Source organism: Oncorhynchus tshawytscha, linkage group LG22 (assembly GCF_018296145.1).
Source record: "Oncorhynchus tshawytscha isolate Ot180627B linkage group LG22, Otsh_v2.0, whole genome shotgun sequence".
Taxonomy (NCBI): domain Eukaryota; kingdom Metazoa; phylum Chordata; class Actinopteri; order Salmoniformes; family Salmonidae; genus Oncorhynchus; species Oncorhynchus tshawytscha.
In genome coordinates this window covers 6,961,183-6,983,256 of record NC_056450.1, presented here as the reverse complement: position 1 = coordinate 6,983,256, position 22,074 = coordinate 6,961,183, and the positions used below count along the sequence as shown (strand labels likewise).

At 42.7% G+C, this 22,074-nt stretch overlaps 1 protein-coding gene across 3 annotated transcripts in view; it reads right to left on the bottom strand.

The window, feature by feature from the left end:
• The window catches only part of atf7a (activating transcription factor 7a), a 50,605-nt gene that overhangs the window by 13,878 nt on the left and 14,653 nt on the right, over positions 1-22,074 (bottom strand). Inside the window, exons 2-5 of one of the 3 annotated variants that reach the window (XM_042303618.1) lie at positions 8,390-8,461; positions 2,022-2,133; positions 468-598; positions 47-223 (exon numbers count right to left, since the gene is read on the bottom strand). In XM_042303618.1, coding sequence (XP_042159552.1) covers positions 47-223; positions 468-598; positions 2,022-2,133; positions 8,390-8,437 — 468 coding nt within the window. In that variant the 5' untranslated portion in view covers positions 8,438-8,461. The remainder of the gene's footprint in view (positions 1-46; positions 224-467; positions 599-2,021; positions 2,134-8,389; positions 8,462-22,074) is intronic. The other 2 variants (XM_042303620.1, XM_042303619.1) reach the window with 2 other exon arrangements.

Sequence of the window (22,074 nt, the reverse complement as noted above, 5' to 3'; positions counted from 1 at the left end):
ACATGGGTTTGCTGGTCAGTCATGTCCCCTTAGTTTTGACCCCTACCTTTCCTCTTCTCACCATGGTGTCCCTGCTACTGTCTGACATGCTGGAAAAGGAATCTGGACTTCCTGGTGGGGAGGAGTCAACCTCAACAGACGTCTCCTCCTTCACCTTCACAGCTTCTGCTGAAGGCGTCTGTAGGCTCATGTCCAGGGCCACCTCCCTGTTCGGGGCAGGGAGCTGGAGGAGAGGGGGAGAGAGGGAGACTATGAGACACTACAAAGCACAGGAGAGATAACCCTTCAGAAGATCCAGGACTCCAATCCCATTCCACCCCATTGCTCATGTGACTGACTGGGTTCCGATCCTAGTCTTCTGCGTGCAACACTACCATTAGTCCACTGACCTAAAGCCTAGAGCTTACGCAAGTCTTCAGGTCTCAGATGGAGTAACTCGTTAGGCAAACCACCTGGATTCTACTCACAGGGTTCTTGGCCCGCTTGTCGTCATCCTCCTGGGCCTTCCTGAACTCCTCAGCGAAGGAGCTAGCCAGCTCGTTGAACAGCCCCACCTCCTCGCAGTTCTTCAGGAAGCGAGTGGGAGTAGGGGTCTGGTCTGGAACAGGAGGAAATGAGACACAGAGAAACGTCTATTTTAGAAAATCTCTCACCTTTTTTTCCATTCTTAGCGTGCAAAAAAACAGCCAACGGATGGATGTTTTATTCTGAAACATTTTGGCATGGAGATTTAAAGCTAGAATCCTTAGTTGCTACATACATTTTGTGGACATATAAATTAGTTATATATACACCCATTGATTATTGAATATAACTTAGAAACGGCTCATGAGCTTATATCAACTACCATACCCCCATCAGAACCCAAAATATAAACTTGAGGGCATTCGATTATCTGGCCCGGGTTACCCCAGTGGAAGGAGTTTGCACTGGAAAAGTGACTGCATTCGTTTTGGAATCGGGCTGCCTCCCGGGCATGAGGATTCTGTATTTTCACATGCAAAAGTGATTGCTTTTGATAAAATAAAAACTATCTGCCTTCCCAATGAAAACAAGTTTGAACATTTGAACATATTTTATAGTCTCAAAAACCAACCCTAGGCAAGTGTCCACGGTTTTGTTTCAATTATGGACTCTTTTGGCATAGAGGAACGACATCTCTGCCTACATCACTACTTTATCTGCTAGATTACAATATCCGCTTGAATAAAAATAGTAGCTAGTAAGATGGAGATCACAGAGGTTCTTTTTTTATGAGTGTATTTCACAAGTGGCTAGTTTGCATCAACTACCACTACAAAGGTTATGCCTGCAAACTTGGGTTTTGAATTGCGGAGATCTGGCATGTCTGCCTCGTGACTCGTTGGGAGAGTCCCCAGAATGTGGTTTTTTCCCCTTTATCGACGTAGGCAGTGGCGTAGTTCCTCTATGCCAAAAGAGTGCATCAGTGTTGCCTAGGGTCGGGTTTTCGAGACTATATATTTTTTTTAGGAAAAGGTTGTATGTTTCTGGATGTTGCACCACGCTGCCTTGTTGACAGCCTGACAGTGAGGTGCAGGAGGACGCTCCTCCCTCACCACTTTTGACCTTTCACATCACGGACCATACACCGGTGCACCACGGCTCAGGATAATAGAACTCCCTCCTCGTTTTACTCCAATGTTTGTAAACAATAGCTAAAACTATCATTTTGATATCATGGAAGGTCATTTATTGCATCCCTAGCTCTATGAATTTGAGAAAGGCTACATTTCTCCAGGCCCTTCCCTCAGCCCCCCCCAAAAAAAAAAACAAAGGCAGGGTGACCCTTTGTTATTCTTCAACTAAGGGTTGTAGCTTTAAAGATAAACAAAACAATCCAATATTCAACTAAAGGTATTCAGGGAAATAAAACAGAACAGGACAGGTGGTGACAGAGATGCCATTTCTGACTAAAATGTTTCGGTGATCACAACAAGTGACAATAGTACCAAAGTAAAGAGGTGACAGTAAAGTAATAAAGTTGAATAGACCAGACTCACTAGGAGAACCAGTACCTTGGATAATGACAGAGTCAGTCCTGGCAGGGGCAAACTTCAGACTCATCTCATGTTTGTGTTTATGTACAGCCAGGTGGTCCTCGTTGGTAAACCTCTGAAGAAAGGGGGGGGGGGTTTATGAAGATAATTAAAACGCACGCACACACATACACAACTAGAGGTCTCCTCGGATCCCGAAATGAGATTCGAACCGGATCCACAAAATTCCCACCCGACCCCGACAGGATCCAGTAATTTTCTTAGAAAATCCGATTCAGATCCGAGGTGGACCATATGTGACACGAAACATGTCAGAGTTGAGAGAGAATCTAATCCAAATTGGATCGGGTCTGCATTCAATCCAAAACATTTCTTTTTAATTTAGCTTTAACATACGGAGACCAGCAAATAATTCACTTGTCTGTAATCTATAATATTCTGTATTCGTATACTGTTCAACATTAAAATCTAGTCTATTTAACTGTTTTTATAATAATTGATTTAGACTAAAAAAGGTAGGCTATAGCCTGTTTGACCAGCACGCTTCAAATAAAAAATAAACGTTGAATAGTCTATGGAAGGTCTGCTGCATTCATTTGCAACAATTGGGATTTAAAGCGAACATGTAGGCCTACCGTCCGGAGAGTTAATAAAAATTGAAGAGAGAAGTCCTGATACTTCTTATACCATGCCTTACACAATGAATCAAATCGGGAGCCTTTCAACATAAGGAGACAATATTTTCTACAATATCAGTCTACTGTACAAACACAACATGAGCAGATTAATAAACAACATTATTGACCAAGTTAAAGACGATCTGAAAGAATGTGTTGGTAACTCTGCATTAAATGATATAACTTATTTATTTTGAACGAAAGCCACGAAACTAGCGTATGAGTGAGTCCTAGCTTTATGCCTACAAATAGCCTATCACTCGAGTCATTCAACATTACTTACTTGGATTTTTTTTTTATTAAGATAGCAAAATAGCCTACTAAATAGGCCAAGCCTAACCAAATAAATTAAATAAACTAGTAAATTGACTAAATAAAACTCAAATGCAATAGCTATGGTCTGTAAAATATGGGCAACCTTTCTCCCCTCTTTATATACAATGTGCATAAATGAGGCCCATACAGACGATTTGGCTGTTGGTTTTTCCATCCCTGGCCTGTAGGCTACTCTCTTTCATTCAGTTTCTTCTTCACGTCAGCAACTCACTTCATATAACCTATGGGCTATACCCGATTACCGCTGCATCGTCGTCCTCTCCTACAAGGAGACTATTTTACCATGCGTCACGTGCAGTGCACACTGGCTCGTTTTCAGAATCTGAGGGTTAACTACAAAATGTTTTAATCTGACCTGGTCGGATCCCGGGTAATCGGGTTGGGGTAGATCCGTGAAAAAACAAACAAAGAGAGACAGACAGAAGGAGAGAGAGAGAGAGAGAGAGAGAGAGGTGATAATCTATTAGGCCTGATGCTCAGTCAGTTAGGTGCTAGAAAGCACCTCAATATCAGATGTCAAGTCACAGAATCATATACATTTGACTTGCTATCTTTTGGAACACATTCATACTGTATCACTTTGGGTTGCACCACAAAGAATATCTGTGATGTACAATACACTCTGGTTTTTGTACCGCAGCCCTTTCAAACTAGACAACATGTCTTGGAAGAGCCATGGCTGACTATCGCTATATGCCACAAAATGCTGCTGACACTGAAAACACATTGACTCAACAGTTTGCTCAGCAGGGAAGTGGAATGCTAGGCCTGCGTGTTGGCTTACTGTACATCATTTGTTCTTAACTGACTTGCCTAGTAAAATAAAAAAGGCAAAATAATTGATCTAGCATCTGCTGTGCACTTGTTCTACTACTGCACTTGTAAAACATATTGTCCACTAAACAAGTAGCCTAGAGCACAAGTACGTGTTCATTCAGGGTATGCGTTCTTCTCTAGTGCTACAATAGTCTTCCTCTGTCAGTCTTTCTGTATTTGTTCTCTTCCCTTTTGGAGTTGCTTTGGTTTTAGTTTACAGAACTAGGTTGTGTTCATTAGGCACCAAACGGAAGGAAACGCGCTGAAACCGGAATGGACTACGTGTCACTATGTCCAATAAGAATAACAGCAAACTGAATTGTTTCAAAACTTTTTGATACATTTTACCCTGATGAATGTGACCGTGGAGGTGAATCAGGAGGGGATGCAGTTGGTGGAATTTGAATCATCTTGGCTTTAGCATTTAGGCTGAGGCCCAAACGTTACCCTATTTCCTATTTAATGCACGACTTTGATCACGGCCCAAAGGCTCTGGCCGAAAGTGGTGCACTACATAGGGGATAGGGTGCTACTTGTGACGCAGACTTTAGTTTCTCCTCCGTCGTCTTCTGAAATGAAGGCTATTTCTGGCTGCGTGAGTGTCACAGTAACAAGTTCAGTTGTGAGAGAGGGGGGAGAGAGGGAGACAAAGAGAGAGAGCGCCAAGTGGAAACACTGTCAAGTGTCAGGAGCATATTTTTAGCCAGTACCAGCTAGCGGTAGCATCACCAATACACTCATACGTCTCACAGACTGACAGTATCTTTCCTGTGACCAAGTAAACTGGGTCGGGCTGGGGGAAACCATCTAAAATTAGCCTCTGACCTGTACGTACGTAGGAGATACTGGAAGTAAGGATTATCATATCTAACAATAAATAGCAAACAGGTCAAAATGGAGACCCTGTCGCTGTAAACTCAAATTGTACAGAAGGATTCTTGGAAAGGCCAGACTAACACCAGGGCAAGGTTTCCCCGTATGAATATGCTATGTGCCATAGCAAGACAAGGTCTGGACATGACCTGAATAAAATCATACTTCTGTTCTGTTTGGACTAAATAACACAGACACAAAAAGGGCAGCCAAGTGTTTGAGTGTGAAGGTGTCAAAACACACAAGGAGCATCAACACACTATGCTATGATGATTCACAACGTGCTGACACACACACACACACACACACACACACACACACACACACACACACATTAGGGTTGGGCGATGTCAATCTTCATCCTATCGTGATTATGTAGCCATAAAACCCCACATTGTGATATACGAGGGTATTGCCCCCTATTGGCCAACCCCATATTATTTTTACTCAGCTAAAATTACAGTTAGGCTATAACGTGAAATCGAATAATTCAACAGGACAAATCATGACAAAAGATCATGTTGAAAGCCCAGGTAGAGACTAAGTGCAGGCAAATCTTTTCTAATATTTATTTCTGATGGAGGAGCTGCAGCATATAACAGGTGTGTGTGTGTGTGTGTGTGTGTGGCGCCCACATGATGGAACGGTGACTGTCTGATGAGGAACGGTCTTACCGTAGTGGGTAAGTAAGAGAGCACTCTAGGTTCTTCAGAACTGGAAAATAAATAGCTTCATTCGCCCCATAAAATAATAAATAAATAATATTGTTTCTTCTATCTCTCGTAAAGCTTTGATTGAGAAGAGCATATGCCTAGGCTATTAGACTTCCATTCTTGCGATTTTTGAAAGCAGCAACTTTACAACACCAGGCTAGAATATTTGGCAAATAAGTGACTGACTAATTTGTCTTACATTTTTTTTAAGACAGGTTATTTAAAAATAATAATAATAATAATAATAATAATAATAATAATAATGTTGCATGGAGGGATTTTTCTGGCCAACATGGATCATTTCTTTCTCAATAAGCTTAAACTTGATTTCGTTTTTCTATTGATATTGTTTGTTCTCGCTCTCTCCCACTCATTATTAGTAATTGTTACATTTTAATCATTTAGCAGATGCTCTTATCCAGAGCGACTTACATTAGTGGGTGTATGAATGTTAATTTAAAAACAAATGTGTGGTCTTCTGGCTACCTTAGGTTTTTAGGCTGTTCAAACAACTTTTTAAGATGGAACTCCGTTACGTTTATTATTTGATCAGGAGAAAGCCACGCATAAAACGATCAATGTGTAGCCTATAGCCCAAAGTCATATTCATAGCCTATCGAATGGAGAGAGAGAAGGCTATATTGTATATAGCCTACGTTTTTTTTTAAAACAGCTCCACACAAGATAGTTAAGTAGTGTCATTTTACGCCGCGTCGGTGGAATTCTCGGCTCCGTCTGGCCTATATTCCTCGCTTGCGTTCTGCATGCAACATACTTATTGAAATAGGTTTAAGCAAATAGGAATTACCCAGAATGTCACTTGTGCTGCCGTGTTGTGCACTTCGAGACACCGTTCTTTCCTGCCAAGTTCAAATAGGCTGAAGCATCGTCTGTCACATCATGTCAACCATCGTCAATCATCGACGATACTATCATAATATCGCTCAACTCTTCACACACACACACAGACACACACACACACAGGCAAGTCAGCTACAGACAGACATCAGTGTTGATTCAACCAAATCTCAAAGGACATCCTGTACCTTTTATTTTAGCATCCATTGTAGCCTTTCTGTAACTGATTAATAAATGAATCATGTCAATAAATTAAATATGTTACAACATTGTTGTCCTTACAGAAGCAAGTCAAGTGGAAGCTGAAGTGTTTGTTGTGGTAGCTTGAATTTCCTAACAGAAGCAAGTCAAGTGGAAGCTAAACTCAGTGTTGTGGTAACTTCAATCGAGTCCCTTGGTGTCCTGAAGGTTCCGAGAGGGAAAAGGAGCCAACAAGCAATCAATTATTCATTCCAGACGCATGTTACGGTGTGTGTGTGTGCGCGGCACAGTGTCTAAACACTAAAATGCAGAGGACAACACAGACTACAACACTAATGATTTCTTCTATAACAAAAAGAGACAAAGTAATAACATCAATAATTCCATCTCCACTCTCTTAACAATACAGTCGTCTGTTGCCTGCAAGCTGTCCACAGTAAAATATGTGGTAACACTTTTAGAAGCATGTGGGAGCCTTTATAATGTTTCCTAATAACACGACGTATAAGTCTCAAGTCATGGCATCAATAGTCAAGGAGGGAAGAACCAGAGAGCGAGGTGTTGAAAAGACATCTTTCTTAACATCTTCACTAGGATTGTATTGTAATGTTGTACTAGGCTTTAAAACAACTAGCCTATAGGTGAAATCTAGCACATTAGGACAGAGTACAACAACACCTGTCTTGTTATGACTGCTATTCATCATGTTCTGCTGGCCAAAACCAACATTACATTAGACATGATTGTGGCTTGTGTAGTCGTAGACATACATAACTGCCAAAGCAGTCACTCGTGTTGCACGTCGCTAACCTCCAGTACGGTTGCGTCCCAAATGGCACCCTTATCCATATATAGTGCGCTACTTTTGATCACAGCCCTATGGGACTAGGGTGCCATTTGGGATGCCGTCAGCCACAGACATTTAGTGCCCAGCAGAGTCACTATATGGGTCTTCAACCTCCGTGTCTGCAGGGCAGTAGAAGTGAGACAGAGACGGGTTGAAACAATAACGGCGCCTAGATTACTCATCTGTACTGCCTGCTGCCTGTGACTCACTGGCTGGCTGAATGGGAGGAGACACATCCTTGTTAGCAATGTATCGCAACACCGCTAGGCTAGCTGTCTCTGTCAGTGATCAGTGTATTGTCCATGCGGGCTCTCACTGAGAAAAAGAAGTAGCCAAGAGACCCATGTTCGACTAGCTAGCTATCATTAACAGTGCGATCAGTGTGTGTGTGTGGTCCATGAGGGCTCTTCCAGAGAAACTAAAGAGCTAACCCATGAAATATCCTACATTAAAATTGTTTCGCAATTCTAGCTTCCTAGCTAGTCATTGTCAAGCCAATAAGGAGTTGGCGAGAGAACAGAAGCAGACTGGCAATAGGAACGTGTTGTGTTGTTCATGTGGACACTCAGTCAGTGACAGAAACAGACTGGCAATAGGAATGCTTTGTCCATGTGGACACTCAGTCAGTGACAGAAACAGACTGGCAATAGGAATGCGTTGTACATGTGGACACTCAGCCAGAAACATAAGCCGGTTGATGGCTAACTAAAACATGGTCTACTCTCTACCCATGTTCTATTCCACTGACAGCAGTGGGAAATTCCATTAATTTCACTATAGAACTAGGCCATGTACAGTATGAATGAATATCGTCAGTTTCAACTTCCCAATCAACTGATTGAGGAGGATGCTCACTTCGAGTTATTCCAGAGTCAACTGCTATAGACAACACACACTAAACACAAAGCCACACACACAAATACCTAGTACAACCATACAAGCACACACACACACTATTGTACAAACACACACAAATACCAAGTACAACCATACAAGCACACACACACACACCTGAAACCCGAGACAAGACAGAGGTAGTTGACGGCTTACCTGTCCACAGCCCGGAGCGTTGCACACAAAAGGTCGGTCGTCCCCCATCTTTGCAAAGAGTTTGCAATGTAACTGTGGGAAAGGAGAAGAGAACATGGTTGTCTTTTCTTTTCTTAAATTTCCTCAAAGCGGTTCAGTTGGTCCTCCAGTAGACTAGTCCAGAAAACAACAAAGCAGGAATACTCCTGTCCTGCTGGTAGGCTAGCTGTAGTCAGGGCAGCCAGGAAGCAGAATGGATTTAAAAATAACCTACCCAAGCAGGGAGGAAAACACACACACACACACACACACACACACACACACACACACAAAGCTAGGCAGCGAGATCAGGTCTCCCTGGTGGTGTTTCCTTCATACAAGGGGCTTTCAGCTGGCCAATGAATGAGGAGAAGCTTACAGGGGAGAAGGAAGCTAGCATTTGGTTAATACATAGACTTCTCCATCACACCCACCACTAGTCCCCAAGCACCCATTCTTGACTCCGTCTCTCGCTCTTTTTTTCTGTAGGCTCTCTCGCTCTCCCTCTTTTTGCCAGCTCCCTTAACCTTTCAGATTCAACTACCACTCTATAGTCCTGTAGCCTACACGTCAATGCCCCCTACTTTTTGAAGGATGTCATCTCTAATTCCACAGCTTAAATATCTGTGCGCCATACTACCCCCCTAGTGACCCTCAACAACCGTCTTTCAACTCACCTCGGATACGTCCCAAATGGCACCCTGTTTCACTGCATAGTGCACTACTTTTGACCTCAACCCCATGGGCCCGGGTCAAAAGTAGTGCACTACATAGGGAATAGGGTGCCATTTTGGACGTAGCCCCTTATCGAATGATCTCATTTGCCTTTTCTTGTCTGCTGCTGTCACCCCACTTTCTCAGTGACTTTACTGCCACAAGCAAAACAGAAACCAAGCACGTTCAGAATGCCGTACCAAGAACCCCTAGTCTAACGAGAAGAGACATAGCTCATAGCTGAGAAGGGAAGGGCACTACAGTTGATGAATGGGAGACACACTACTCTCAGCTGGTGTTGGAAGGTGTGAATTGTCAAGAGTTTGAAACTCGCTCGTCAAAACTTGTTGCCAATAAGGTACAACACTGTAAATTCGATTTAGGCCTATGCTGCTCTGGGTCGTACTCATTAGTGCACAACGTAGCAAAACATTATGCAACAGACAAAGAAAACAAGCATTGGACAAAATCAGATTGTATTGGACAAATTCCCTCCCGGTTTCAGGACATTTCCTCTTAGGCCATTTAGGCCCACCGACCTTCCTCTATAATCTGCAGTTTCAGTTGATTTCACCCACCTCTCTCAACTCACATTTCCTTGCATATGCCTACACTCTACTATTGACAAATGTGACATAACACACATACAACACCGTTAAGTTTCTCCTCCCAGACCGTGTGCGAGTACAGTTGAACTGACATGACCTAAAAGCTTGTTTGGCGGTTACAGGCCTGGGTTCAACTTTGTCTGTCAACTCTCTCTGTGGAGTACTCCTTCCCTTCCTTGCTCGCTCTTCTCCTCACCTCTTCCTCCCTCTTCTATCCCACCCTCTCTTCTATCCCACCCTCTCTTCTATCCCACCCTCTCTATTTTCCTCTCTTCCCTCTCTCCCCCACAGTGAAGACAGGTTGGGAAGTTTAGTAAAGATAACTTGGTCATGAAATGTTTATCATGGGATGTGATGTAATGTTGGGGATAGGACATTAACATTGAATGACCAAGTTATCTTTACTAAACTTCCCAACCTGACTTCAAGTGGAGCATGGGAGAAGAGAGGGATGGAGAGACAGGAGAGGGAAGGATGAGAAGAGATGATACTTGGGGGCGGGGGGGCGTTATGGCATACATTTTTCAGCAGCACTCTGTTCTAACGTCCCAACACAAACCTCTAGATGACGTCTGGCAACAACTATTACACAACGCAAGTCCCACAACACACACACACACACACACAACAGATTATACAACAGCATCACGTTCTCCTCCAATAACATCCACTGAAGATGCCATGTAGATCGGTAACCATGTAAATATCTGTAAGAAACCAAGTAATTACAACCTGTTATAGGCCTTTTTACATGGTAATTACATTGCCAGGTAGGCCTACTGTGTAACCGTATTGTAACTGTACATTTACATAATTGACTTACAACCTTTTATAGACCACTAGTTTTAGTAGCACTTATCATGTTTCCACTGTTCAATCTCTCGTCTCTCTCGAAAAATACAAAGGCTGCATCTTATTTGCCTATAAAAAGCAGGCTGGCCTATCCTTCCCCAGTGTGATCAAAAGGAGGAAACGGAACACATACAAGGCAGAGGAGCAGAGGGCAGAGACCTCACAGGCTGTGTCAGCGTCCCAAATGGCACCCTATTCCATATTTAGTGCACTTCCTTTGACCCTTTGGGCCCTCGTCAAAAGCAGTCCCCAAATTCAGTAATATGATGACATTTGGGATGCAGCCTTGTGTGTGGAGCGGAGAGCAGCAAGCCAATACAGCAGGCTGGTGTTAGGCCTCTTACACTGCCCACACTAAAACACAATTCTCTGAGTCTATTTGGGCAGAGATGTGTGAGTTCAGTCCGTCTACACACGACAATACACCAGCAACTCTTTACACTCATGGTGTGGACTAACATCAAGGACAAAACCTGGACGGAGCAGAAGGCGGGGTGGGGGACAGACTTTTACTTGTACACTTGATTACATGGATATGCTTCTTGAAACAAGCCATTACACTTCGTAATTATCATGGCATTTCAATATTATTCAGGTAATTACTTCTAAATATTAAAATCAACAAATTAAGAAATGCCAGGATCTGTCGCATTTTTGTATTGACAACATTAACAGAGTCAAAATAAAGATATATGCCTAACTTGTCCTTGTCTGTTGGCTTTTCTGCACAAAAGTCAAAAGTTTTTTTTTTAATACAGATTCTATCTCGACGCACAAAACCACTCAAACAAAGTCGGATGGATTTTTTACCCCACTTTTCCCAAAATATTCACATTACGTCACAGACCTTGCAGCTGCGGTCATTTGATGGCAGTGGCATAAGTTCTTCAAAGAGAGAAGGCTGTCATGAGAGAAATCATGTAGCTTAAGCTACTGAAAATAGGCCTTTTACTAGATTAAATCATAAAAAGGAGTGTTTGAGTCTTATTAAAGAGATAGATATTTTAGGAAACTTTCTTAATGGAAGTCCAGTGCATTCGGAAAGTGTTCAGACCCCTTGACTTTTCCCACTTCGTTACATTACAGCCTTATTCTAAAATGGATTAAATACCTCCCCCTCAATCTAAAGCCCATAATGGCAAAGCAAAAACAGGTTTATAAATAGTTTGCAAATGTATAAAAGCATTTTTTTAACTGAAATATCACATTTACATAAGTACTCAGACCCTTTACTCAGTACTTTGTTGAAGCGCCTTTGGCAGCGATAACAGCCATGACACCATAAGCTTGGCACACCTGTATTTGGGGAGTTTCTCCCATTGTTCTCTGCAGATCCTCTCAAGTGCTCTCGGGTTGGATGGGGAGCGTCACTGCACAGCTATTTTCAGGTCTCTCGAAATATGTTAGATTGAGTTCAAGTCTGGATTCTGGCTGGGCCACTCAAGGACATTCAGAGACTTCAAATGAAATCAAATTGCGCAACAGGTGTAGGACCTTACAGTGGAATGCTTACTGACAAGCCCTTAACCAACAATGCTTTAAGAAGTAAAGAAGTTAAGAAAAAAAGTGTTAAATAGAAAATTGTACAAATAACTAAACAGCAGCAGTGAAATAACAAGCGAGGCTATATACAAGGGGTACCAGTACAGAGTCAATGTGCGGGGGTAATTGAGGTAATATGTACTAGTAGGTAGAGTTAAAGTGACAATGCATAGTTTATAAACAGAGAGTAGCAGCAGAGGTCTTGGTAGCCCTTTGATTAGATGTTCAGGAGTCTTATGGCTTGGGGGTAGAAGCTGTTAAGAAGCCTTTTGGACCTCGACTTGGTGCTTCGGTACCGCTTGCCGTGTGGTAGCAGAGAGAACAGTCTACGACCAGGGTGGCTGGAGTTTTTGATCATTTTTAGGGCCTTCCTCTGTCACCACCTGGTATAGAGGTCCTGAATGGCAGGAAGTTTGGCCCCAGTGATGTACTGGGCCGTACGCACTACACTCTGTAGCGCCTTACGGTGGGAGGCCGAGCAGTTGCCATCCCAGGCTGTGACGCAACCCGTTAGGATGCTCTTAGTTGTGCAACTGTAGAAACTTTTGAGGATCTGAGGACCCATGCCAAATATTTTCCGTCTCCTGATGTGGAATAGGCTTTGCAGTGCCCTCTTAGTGGGTTTGGACCATGACAGTTTGTTGGTGATGTGGACACCAAGGAACTTGAAGCGCTCAACCTGTTCCACTACAGCCCTGTCAATGAGAATGGGGGCGTGCTTGGTCCTCCTTTTCCTGTAGTCCACAATCATCTCCTTTGTCTTGATCATGTTGAGGGAGAGGTTGTTGTCCTGGCACACACAACCAGGTCTCTGACGTCCTCCCTATAGGCTGGGTCATCGTTGTCAGTGATCAGGCCTACCACTTGTGTCATCGGCAAACTTGATGGTGTTGGAGTCGTACCTGTCCGTGCAGTCATGAGTGAACAGGGAGTACAGGAGGGGACTGCCTTCGTGTTTAGGATCAGTGTGGAGGATGTGTTGTTACCTACCCTTACCACCTGGGGGTGGCCCATCAGGAAGTCCAAGATCCAGTTGCAGAGGGAGGTGTTTAGTCCCAGGCTTAGTGATGAGGTTTGAGGTCACGATGGTGTTGAACGCTGAGATGTAGTCAATGAATTGCATTCTCACATAGGTGTTCCTTTTGTCCAGGAGGGAAAGGGCAGTGTTGTGTGCAATAGAGATTGCATCATCTGTGGATCTGTTGGGGTGGTATGCAAATTGGAGTTGGTTTAGGGTTTCTGGGATAATGGTGTTGATGTGAGCCATGACCAGCCTTTCAAAGCACTTCATGGCTACAGACGTGAGTGCTACGAGTCGGCAGTCATTTAGGCAGGTTACCTTAGTGTTCTTGTGCACAGGGACTATGGTGGTCTGCTTGAAACATGTTGGTATTACAGACTCAGTCAGAGACAAGTTGAAAATGTCAGTGAAGACACTTGCCAGTTGGTCAGTCCATGCTCGGAGTCCACGTCCTGGTAATCCGTCTGGCCCTGCGGCCTTGTGAATGTTGACCTGTATAAAGGTCTTAATCACATCGGCAACAGGGAGCGTGATCACACAGTCGTCCGGAACGGCTGGTGCTGTCATTCATGTTTCAGTGTTACTTACATAGAAGTAATTTAGCTCGTCTGGTAGGTTCGTGTCACTGGACAGCTTGTGGCTGTGCTTCCCTTTGTAGTCTGTAAGTTTGCAAGCCCTGCCACAGCCAACGAACGTCGGAGTTGGTGTAGTACGATTCGATCTTAGTCCTGTATTGATGCTTTGCCTGTTTGATGGTTCGTCGGAGGGCATAGCGGGATATCTTATAGGCTTCCGGGTTAGAGTCCTGCTCCTTGAAAGCAGCAGCTCTACCCTTTAACTCATTGCGGATGGTGCCTGTAATCCATGGCTTCTGGTTGGGGTATGTAAGCACGGTCACTGTGGAGACGATGTCATTGATGCACTTATTGATGAAGCCAGTGACGGTTGTGGTGTACTCCTCAATGCCATCAAAAGAATCCTGGAACATATTCCAGTCTGTGCTAGCAAAACAGTCCTGTAGCTTAGCATCTGCTTTATCTGACTACTTTCTTATTGACCGAGTCACTGGTGCTTCCGGCTTTATGGTCAGACTTGCTAAATGGTGGGCGAGCTTTGTATGTGTCTCTGTGTGTGGAGTAAAGGTGATCTAGAGTATTTTACCCTCTGGTTGTACATTTAACATGCTGATAGAAAGGTAAAACTGATTTGAGTTTCCTTGCATTAAAGTCCCCGGCCACTATGAGCACCGCCTCTGGATGAGCGTTTTCCTGTTTGCTTATGGCCGTATACAGCTCATTGAGTACGGTCTTAGTGCCAGCATCGGTCTTGCGTGGTATATTGACAGCTACGAAAAATAAAGATGTAAACTCTATCGGTAAATATTGTGGTCTACAGCTTATCATGAGATACTCTACCTCAGGCGAGCAAAACCTTGAGACTTCCTTAGATTTCGTGTACCAGGTGTTGTTTACAAATATGCATAGGCCGCCTCCCCTTGTCTTACCAGAGGCCGCTGTTCTATACTGGCGAAAAAGTTTAAAACCCGCCAGATGTATGTTAATCATGTCGTTGTTCAGCCACGACTCGGTGAAACATAATATATTACAGTTATTAATGTCCCATTGGTAGGATATACACAATCGTTCAAAAGTTTGGGGTCAGTTAGAAATGTCCTCGTTATTGAAAGAAAAGCACATTTAATGTCCATTAAAATAACACCAAATTGATCATTAACGATGTCTACACTATTTCTGATGTAAATGACTATTGAAGCTGGAAACGGCAGATTTTTAATGGAATATTTAAATAGGTGTAAAGAGGTCCATTATCAGCAACCATCACTCCTGTGTTCCAATGGCACGTTGTTAGCTAATCCAAGTTTATAATTTTAAAAGGCTAATTGACCATTAGAAAACCCTTTTGCAATTACGTTAGCACAGCTGAAACTGTGGTCCTGATTAATGAAGCAATAAAACTGACCATCTTTAGACTAGTTGAGTATCTGGAGCATCAGCATTTGTGGGTTCGATTACAGGCTCAAAATTGTCAGAAACAAAGACCTTTTTTCTGAAACTCGTCAGTCTTTTCTTGTTCTGAGAAATGAAGGCTCTTCCATGCGAGAATTGCTATTAAACTAAAGATCTTGTACACCGCTGTGTACTACTCCCTTCACAGAACAGCGCAAACTGTCTCTAACCAGAATAGAAAGAGGACTGGGAGGCTGAACAAGAGGACAAGTACATTACAGTGTCTAGTTTGAGAAACAGATGTCTCACAAGTCCTCAACTGGCAGTTTCACTATGATTTTTCAACGCCGATACCGATTATTGGAGGAACATAAAAGCCAATACCAATAACTCGGCCGATAGTTTTTTTGTAATAATGACAATTACAACAATACTGAATGAACACTTACTTTAACTTAATACATCAATAAAATCAATTTAGCCTCAAGTAAATAATGAAACATGTTCAATTTGGTTTAAATAATGCAAAAACAAAGTGTTAGAGAAGAAAGTAAAAGTGCAATATGTGCTGTCCCTGAACGAGGCAGTTAACCCACCGTTCCTAGGCCGTCATTGAAAATAAGAATGTGTTCTTAACTGACTTGCCTAGTTAAATAAAAAAAGATATAAAAATAAAAATAAACTTTAAAAAATAAAATAAAAATTGGCAAATCGGCGCCCAAAAATACCGATTTCCGATTGTTATGAAAACCTGAAATCGGCCCTAATTAAATCGGCCATTCTGATTAATCGGTCGACCTCAAATCTCAACGTCAACAGTAAAGAGCCGACTCCAGGATGCTGGACTGATTGGAGTGCTGCTGAGATGGTTGTCCATCTGGAAGGTTCTAGTGGTGTGGGGGATGTACTTTGGCAAAGTGGATGAGGTTATATCCTGCCTGTTTGGCCCTGTCTGGGGGTATCGTCGGATGGGGCCACAGTGTCTCCCGACCCCTCCTGTCTCAGCCTCCAGTATTTATGCTGAAGTAATTTATGTGTCGGGGGGCTGTCTGTTATATCTGGAGTACTTCTGTCTTATTTGGTGTCCTGTGTGAATTTAAGTATGCTCTCTTTAATTCTCTTTCTTTCTCTCGGAGGATCTGATCCCTAGGACCATACTTCAGGACTACCTGGCCTGATGACTCCTTGCTGTCCCCAGTCCAGCTGGCCGTGCTGCTGCTCCAGTTTCAACTGTTCTGCCTGCAGCTATGGAACCCTGACCTGTTCACTGGACGTGCTACCTGTTCAACGCTCTAGAGACAGCAGGAGCGGTAGAGATACTCTGAATGATCAGCTATGAAAAGCCAACTGACATTTCCTCATGAGGTGCTGACCTGTTGCACCCTCGACAACCACTGTGGTGATAATAATAATAATAATAATAATAATAATAATCATTATTATTATTATTATTATTATTATTATTATTATTATTATTATTATTATTATTATTATTATTATTATTATTATTATTAGACCCTGCTAGTCATCTATGAACATTTTAACATCTTGGCCATGTTCTGTTACAATCTCCACCTGGCACAGCCAGAAGAGGACTGGCCACCCCTCATAGCCTGGTTCCTCTCTAGGCGTCTTCCTAGGTTCTGGCGTTTCTAGGGAGTTCTCCCGAACCACCGTGCTTCTACACCTGCATTGCTTGCCGTTTGGGGTTTTAGGCTGGGTTTCTGTACAGCACTTTGAGATATCAGCTGATGTACGAAGGGCTTTATAAATACATTTGATTGATTGATGATCTCCACAGAGGAGCTCTGTCAGAATGACCATCGGGTTCTTGGGCACCTCCCTGACCAAGGCCCTTCTCCAGTGATTGCTCAATTTAGCTGGGCGGCCAGCTCTAAGAAGAATCTTGGTGGTTCCAAACTCCTTCAATTTAAGAATGATGGAGGCCACAGTTCTTGGGGACCTTCGATGTTGCGGCAATCTTTTGGTACCTTTCCCTAGATCTGTGCCTTGACACAATCCTGTCTTGGAGCTCTATGACAAGGTAAAAATCTGTCGTTCTGTCTCTGAGCAAGGCAGTTAACCCACTGTTGCCCGGGCGCCGAAGATGTGGATGTCGATTAAGGCAGCCCGACCCCCGCACCTCTCTGACTCTGAAATGTGGAAGACACATTTCAGTTGAAGGCATTCAGTTGTACAACTGACTAGGTATCCCCATTTGCTTTCCCTTTTTACACACAATTCCTTCGACCTCATGGCTTGGTTTTTGCTCTGACATGCACTGTCAACTGTGGGGCCTCATATAAACAGGTGTATGACTTTCCAAATCATGACCAAACAATTGAATTTACCACAGGTGGACGCCAATCAAGTTGTAGAAACATCTGAAGGATGATTTGCAAAGAATTCTAAAAACCTGTTTCACATTGTCATTATGGGGATGTGCAGGTTACGACAGAGCCTGGGTGCGAACCCAGAGTCTCTGATGGCACAGCTGGCGCTCCAGTACAGCGCCCTTAACCAGTTTGCTGACTAGAGTGTTGGAGGCTATTTTGTAAATGACATCCCCCGAAGCCAAGGATCGGTAGAATAGTCAGTTTTACAAGGTTATGTTTGGCAGCATGAGTGAAGGAGGCTTTGTTGCGAAATAGGAAGCCGATTCTAGATTTCATTTTGGATTGGAGATGCTTAATGTGAGTCTGGATGGAGAGTTTACAGTCTAACCATACACCTAGGTATTTGTAGTTGTCCACATATTCTAGGTCTGAACCGTCCAGTAGTGATGCTAGTCGGGCAGGAGGGTGCGGGCAGCAATCGGTTTTAGAGCATGCACTTAGTTTTACTAGCATTTAAAAGCAGTTGGAGGCCATGGAAGGAGTGTTGTATGGCATTGAAGCTCGTTTGGAGGTTTGTTAGAACAGTGTCCAAAGAAGGGCCAGAGTCGGCCCGAGAATTGAACCCTGTGGCACCCCCATAGACTGCCAGAGGTCCGGACAACAGGCCCAGAGGTCCGGACAACTGAACTCTGAGAAGTAGTCGGTGAACCAGGCGAGGCAGTCATTTGTGAAGCCAAGGCTATTGAGTCTGCCGATAAGAATTTGGTGATTGATGAAGAAACAATTTAATTTAATCAATTTTAGAATAAGGCTGTAAAGTAACAATTTTGAAAAATTGAAAGGGTCTGAATACTTTCTGAATGCACTGTATAGGCCTTGGCCTAGAGAGAATCAGAAAACTCACACACCCCTATAAAAGTCACCAGCATGTCAGGCACAACCTAATATTTCTGTGTGGTTTCCACCGTGAAGCATGGAGGTGGTGGTGTGATGGTGCTTTGCTGGTGACACGGTTATTGATTTATTTAGAATTCAAGGCACACTTAACAAGCATGGCTACAAGAGCATTCTGCAGCGATACACCATCCCATCTGGTTTGCACTTAGTAGGATTATAATTTGTTTTTCCAACAGGACAATGACCCCAAACACACCTCCAGGCTGGCCAAGAAGGAGAGTGATGGAGTGCTGCATCAGATGACCTGGCCTCCACAATCACCTGGTCTCAACCCAATTGAGATGGTTTGGGATGAGTTGGACCGCAGAGTGAAAGAAAAGCAGCCAACAAGTGCTCCGCATATGTGGAAACTCCTTCAAGACTGTTGGAAAAGCATTCCTCATGAAGCTGGTTGAGAGAATGCCAAGAGTGTGCAAAGCTGTCATCAAGGCAAAGGATGGCTACTTTGAAGAATCGAAAATATATTTGATTTGTTTAACACTTTTTTGGTTACTACATGATTCCATGTGTTATTTCATAGTTTTGATGTCTTCACTATTATTCTACAATGTAGAAAATAGTAAAAAAATAAAAACCCTTGAGGTGTCCAAACTTTTGACTGGTACTGTATATTTAAAAGGACTTTGTTGACATACTGTGTGAGGTGAAAAAAACATTACTAAGAAGCCCAGCTGGGCTCTTTCCTACATTTGACATTTGTTAGAAGCAGACCAGATACTTCTATGCTCGCTCCGGCAACATTAACAGGACAGAGAGACCAGTCACTTGCTCATTGCTCACATGGAGCGCGTAAATGATGGTATGAAATAAACCAAAACCTGTTTCTCACAAGTGTAGCAGGATGTGAACTCTGCAAACAACGTTTCCACTCAGAGAAGGAGAACAGTCAATTACTGTAATTAATACATGCATTAACAGAAATGAATATAACCAAATGACAGGGATTAACAGTAAATTGCCTGTTTTATAAACGGTAGGCTACCACATGAGCATTCATTAAAGGGCATTGCGAGCCGACACTGTATAGCCTAGCCTACTATTCTACTTTGTGGGGATTGGTGGGTCCGGCATTATTCGCCTAGGGTGGAATATCGGACCCGGCCTGATCAGCGTTGATTAGTCTATACATTTAAAGTAAGAAAAGATTCTGCATCAAATTATACCATACCAGGTTAGATAGGATTGGCGCACTGTCCATTTGACACAACATTAGCGCATTATAGGACAACCTTGTCTACTGCTGTTTAATGAGTCATGAATAGTCAGACATGTCCAACCTTTTTTAAAGGAAGACCGATGTATTTATTTACTAGCAAGCAATGAAAATGTGCATTGCATGAAAGTTCACACATCCTATAGCGCTCTACACCCCTGTGTATCTAGCGTTTTAGCTGCTGCTCGAGCATCAAAGCACAGTTGGAAAGAGAAGGAGATGTATAAAGTTTGACAGACTAAGTCAGCAAAACAAATGCTTATAATCATTAGTAAACACTCCCGCTATTGTGTCAACTTTATCTACACTGAACAAAAATATAAACCCAACATGTAAAGTGTTGATCCCATGTTTCGTGAGCTGAAATAAAAGATCCCAGAAATGTGCAACACACACAAAAAGCTAATTTCTCAAGAATTGTGCACAAATTAGTTCACATCCCTGTTAGTGAGCATTTCTCATTTGCCAAGATAATCCATCCACATGACAGGTGTGGCATATCAAGAAGCTGATTAAACAGCATGATCATTACACAGATGTACCTTGTTCTGGGGGCAATAAAAGGCCACTAAAAATGTGTAATTTTGTCACAACACAATGCCACAGATGTCTGAAGTTGAGGGAGAGTGCAATTGGCATGCTGACTGCAGGAATGTCCACCAGAACAATTCCCAGATAATTTAATTTTCATTAATCTACCATAAGCCGCCTCCAACGTCATTTTAGGGAATTTGGCAGTAGGTCCAACCAGCCTCACAACAGCAGACAGCGTGTATGTTGTCGTGTGGGTGAGCGGTTTGCTGATGTCAACCTTGTGAACAGAGTGCCCCATGGTGGTGGTGGGGTTACGGTATGGGCAGGCATAAGCTCGAGACAACCAACACAATTGCATTTTATCAATGGCAATTTGAATGCATTGTCATGCTATTTATCTGCCGCCATTACCACGTTTCAGCATGCCTAGTTAAATAAAAAAATATGTTTTTAACCTTTAAATGCACGGACCCATGTCGCAAGGATCTGTACACAATTCCTGGAAGCTGAAAATGTCCCAGTTCTTCCATGGCCTGTATACTCAGACATGTCACCCATTGAGCATGTTTGGGATCCTGTGGATCAACGTGTACGACAGTGTGGTCCAGTTCCCGCCAATATCCAGCAACTTTGCACAGCCATTGAAGGAGGGTGGGACAACATTCCACAACGTACAGCCTGATCAACTCTACGCGATGGAAATGTGTCGCGCTGCATGAGGCAAAAGGTGGTCACACCAAATACTGACTGGTTTTCTGATCCACGCCCAACCTTTTAAGGTATCTGTGACCAACCGATGCATTCTCAGACTAGGGTCCACAAAATACATTTCGGTAAAATCTTTGAATAGTTGCATGTTGCATTTATATTTTTGTTCAGTATACATGAAAATATAATTCATACAAAATGTTGAGAAAAAAAACAAAATGAATGTAGGCCTATTTAAATTAGGGATGCACAATATATCGGTGAGCATATCGGAATTGGTCGATATTAGCTAAAAATGCCAACATCTAGTTTAATGCCGATGTGCAAATCCAATGTCAAAGCTGACGTGATATAGGCATGCACGTATGTAGAAGACGTAAAATACAGTGCTACACAGAAAAGCAGAAAAAATACTAAGCGCACACTTCCAACAACTAAACAAGTTCCAAGTCGAGCAGTCATTTGAAAGACTTCCCTTGACAATCAACCTGTCGTGGATGATGGTGGCTTTCGCCGACTGGTCTAGCACCTCGAGCCCCGGCACACGTTATTTTATTTTTCAGGTGTTGCCCTACCGGAGTTAAACAGTATTGTTGAAATGCACATCTATGAGCTACTTGTTATGGGTGTCACTGCTATTAGCTTCACGATTGACTGACATTTGGACCAGTGATGTCAGCCCCATGAGCATGCGGAGTCTGACAGCACAGGGGGTCGACGACGATTTCGTACAGAGGAAAGCCGTATTGCATTCTCAAGAATGTGCCGGTTCTCATACCGCTGCTGCCATTTCAATGGCATTTGAGAACATGTTTGAAACACGAACAACTGACTCGAGAAATAAACTAATCAACTGTCTGCAGCAGACGTGATACCCTCTGTCATGGCATCGAAACTAGAGGTCGACCAATTATGATTTTTCAACGTCGATACCAATAAAAGCCGATACAGATTTGTATATATATATTTGTAATAATGACAATTACAACAATACTGAATTGAACACTTATTTTAACTTAATAGAATACATCAATAAAATCAATTTAGTCTCAAATAAATAATGAAACATGTTCAATTTGGTTTAAAGCAACTTTTTTTTTTTATATATAATGCAAAAACAGTGTTGGATAAAAAAGTAAAAGTGCAGTATGTGCCATGTAAAAAAGCTAAGGTTTAAGTTCCTTGCTCAGAACATGAGAAAATATGAAAGCTGGT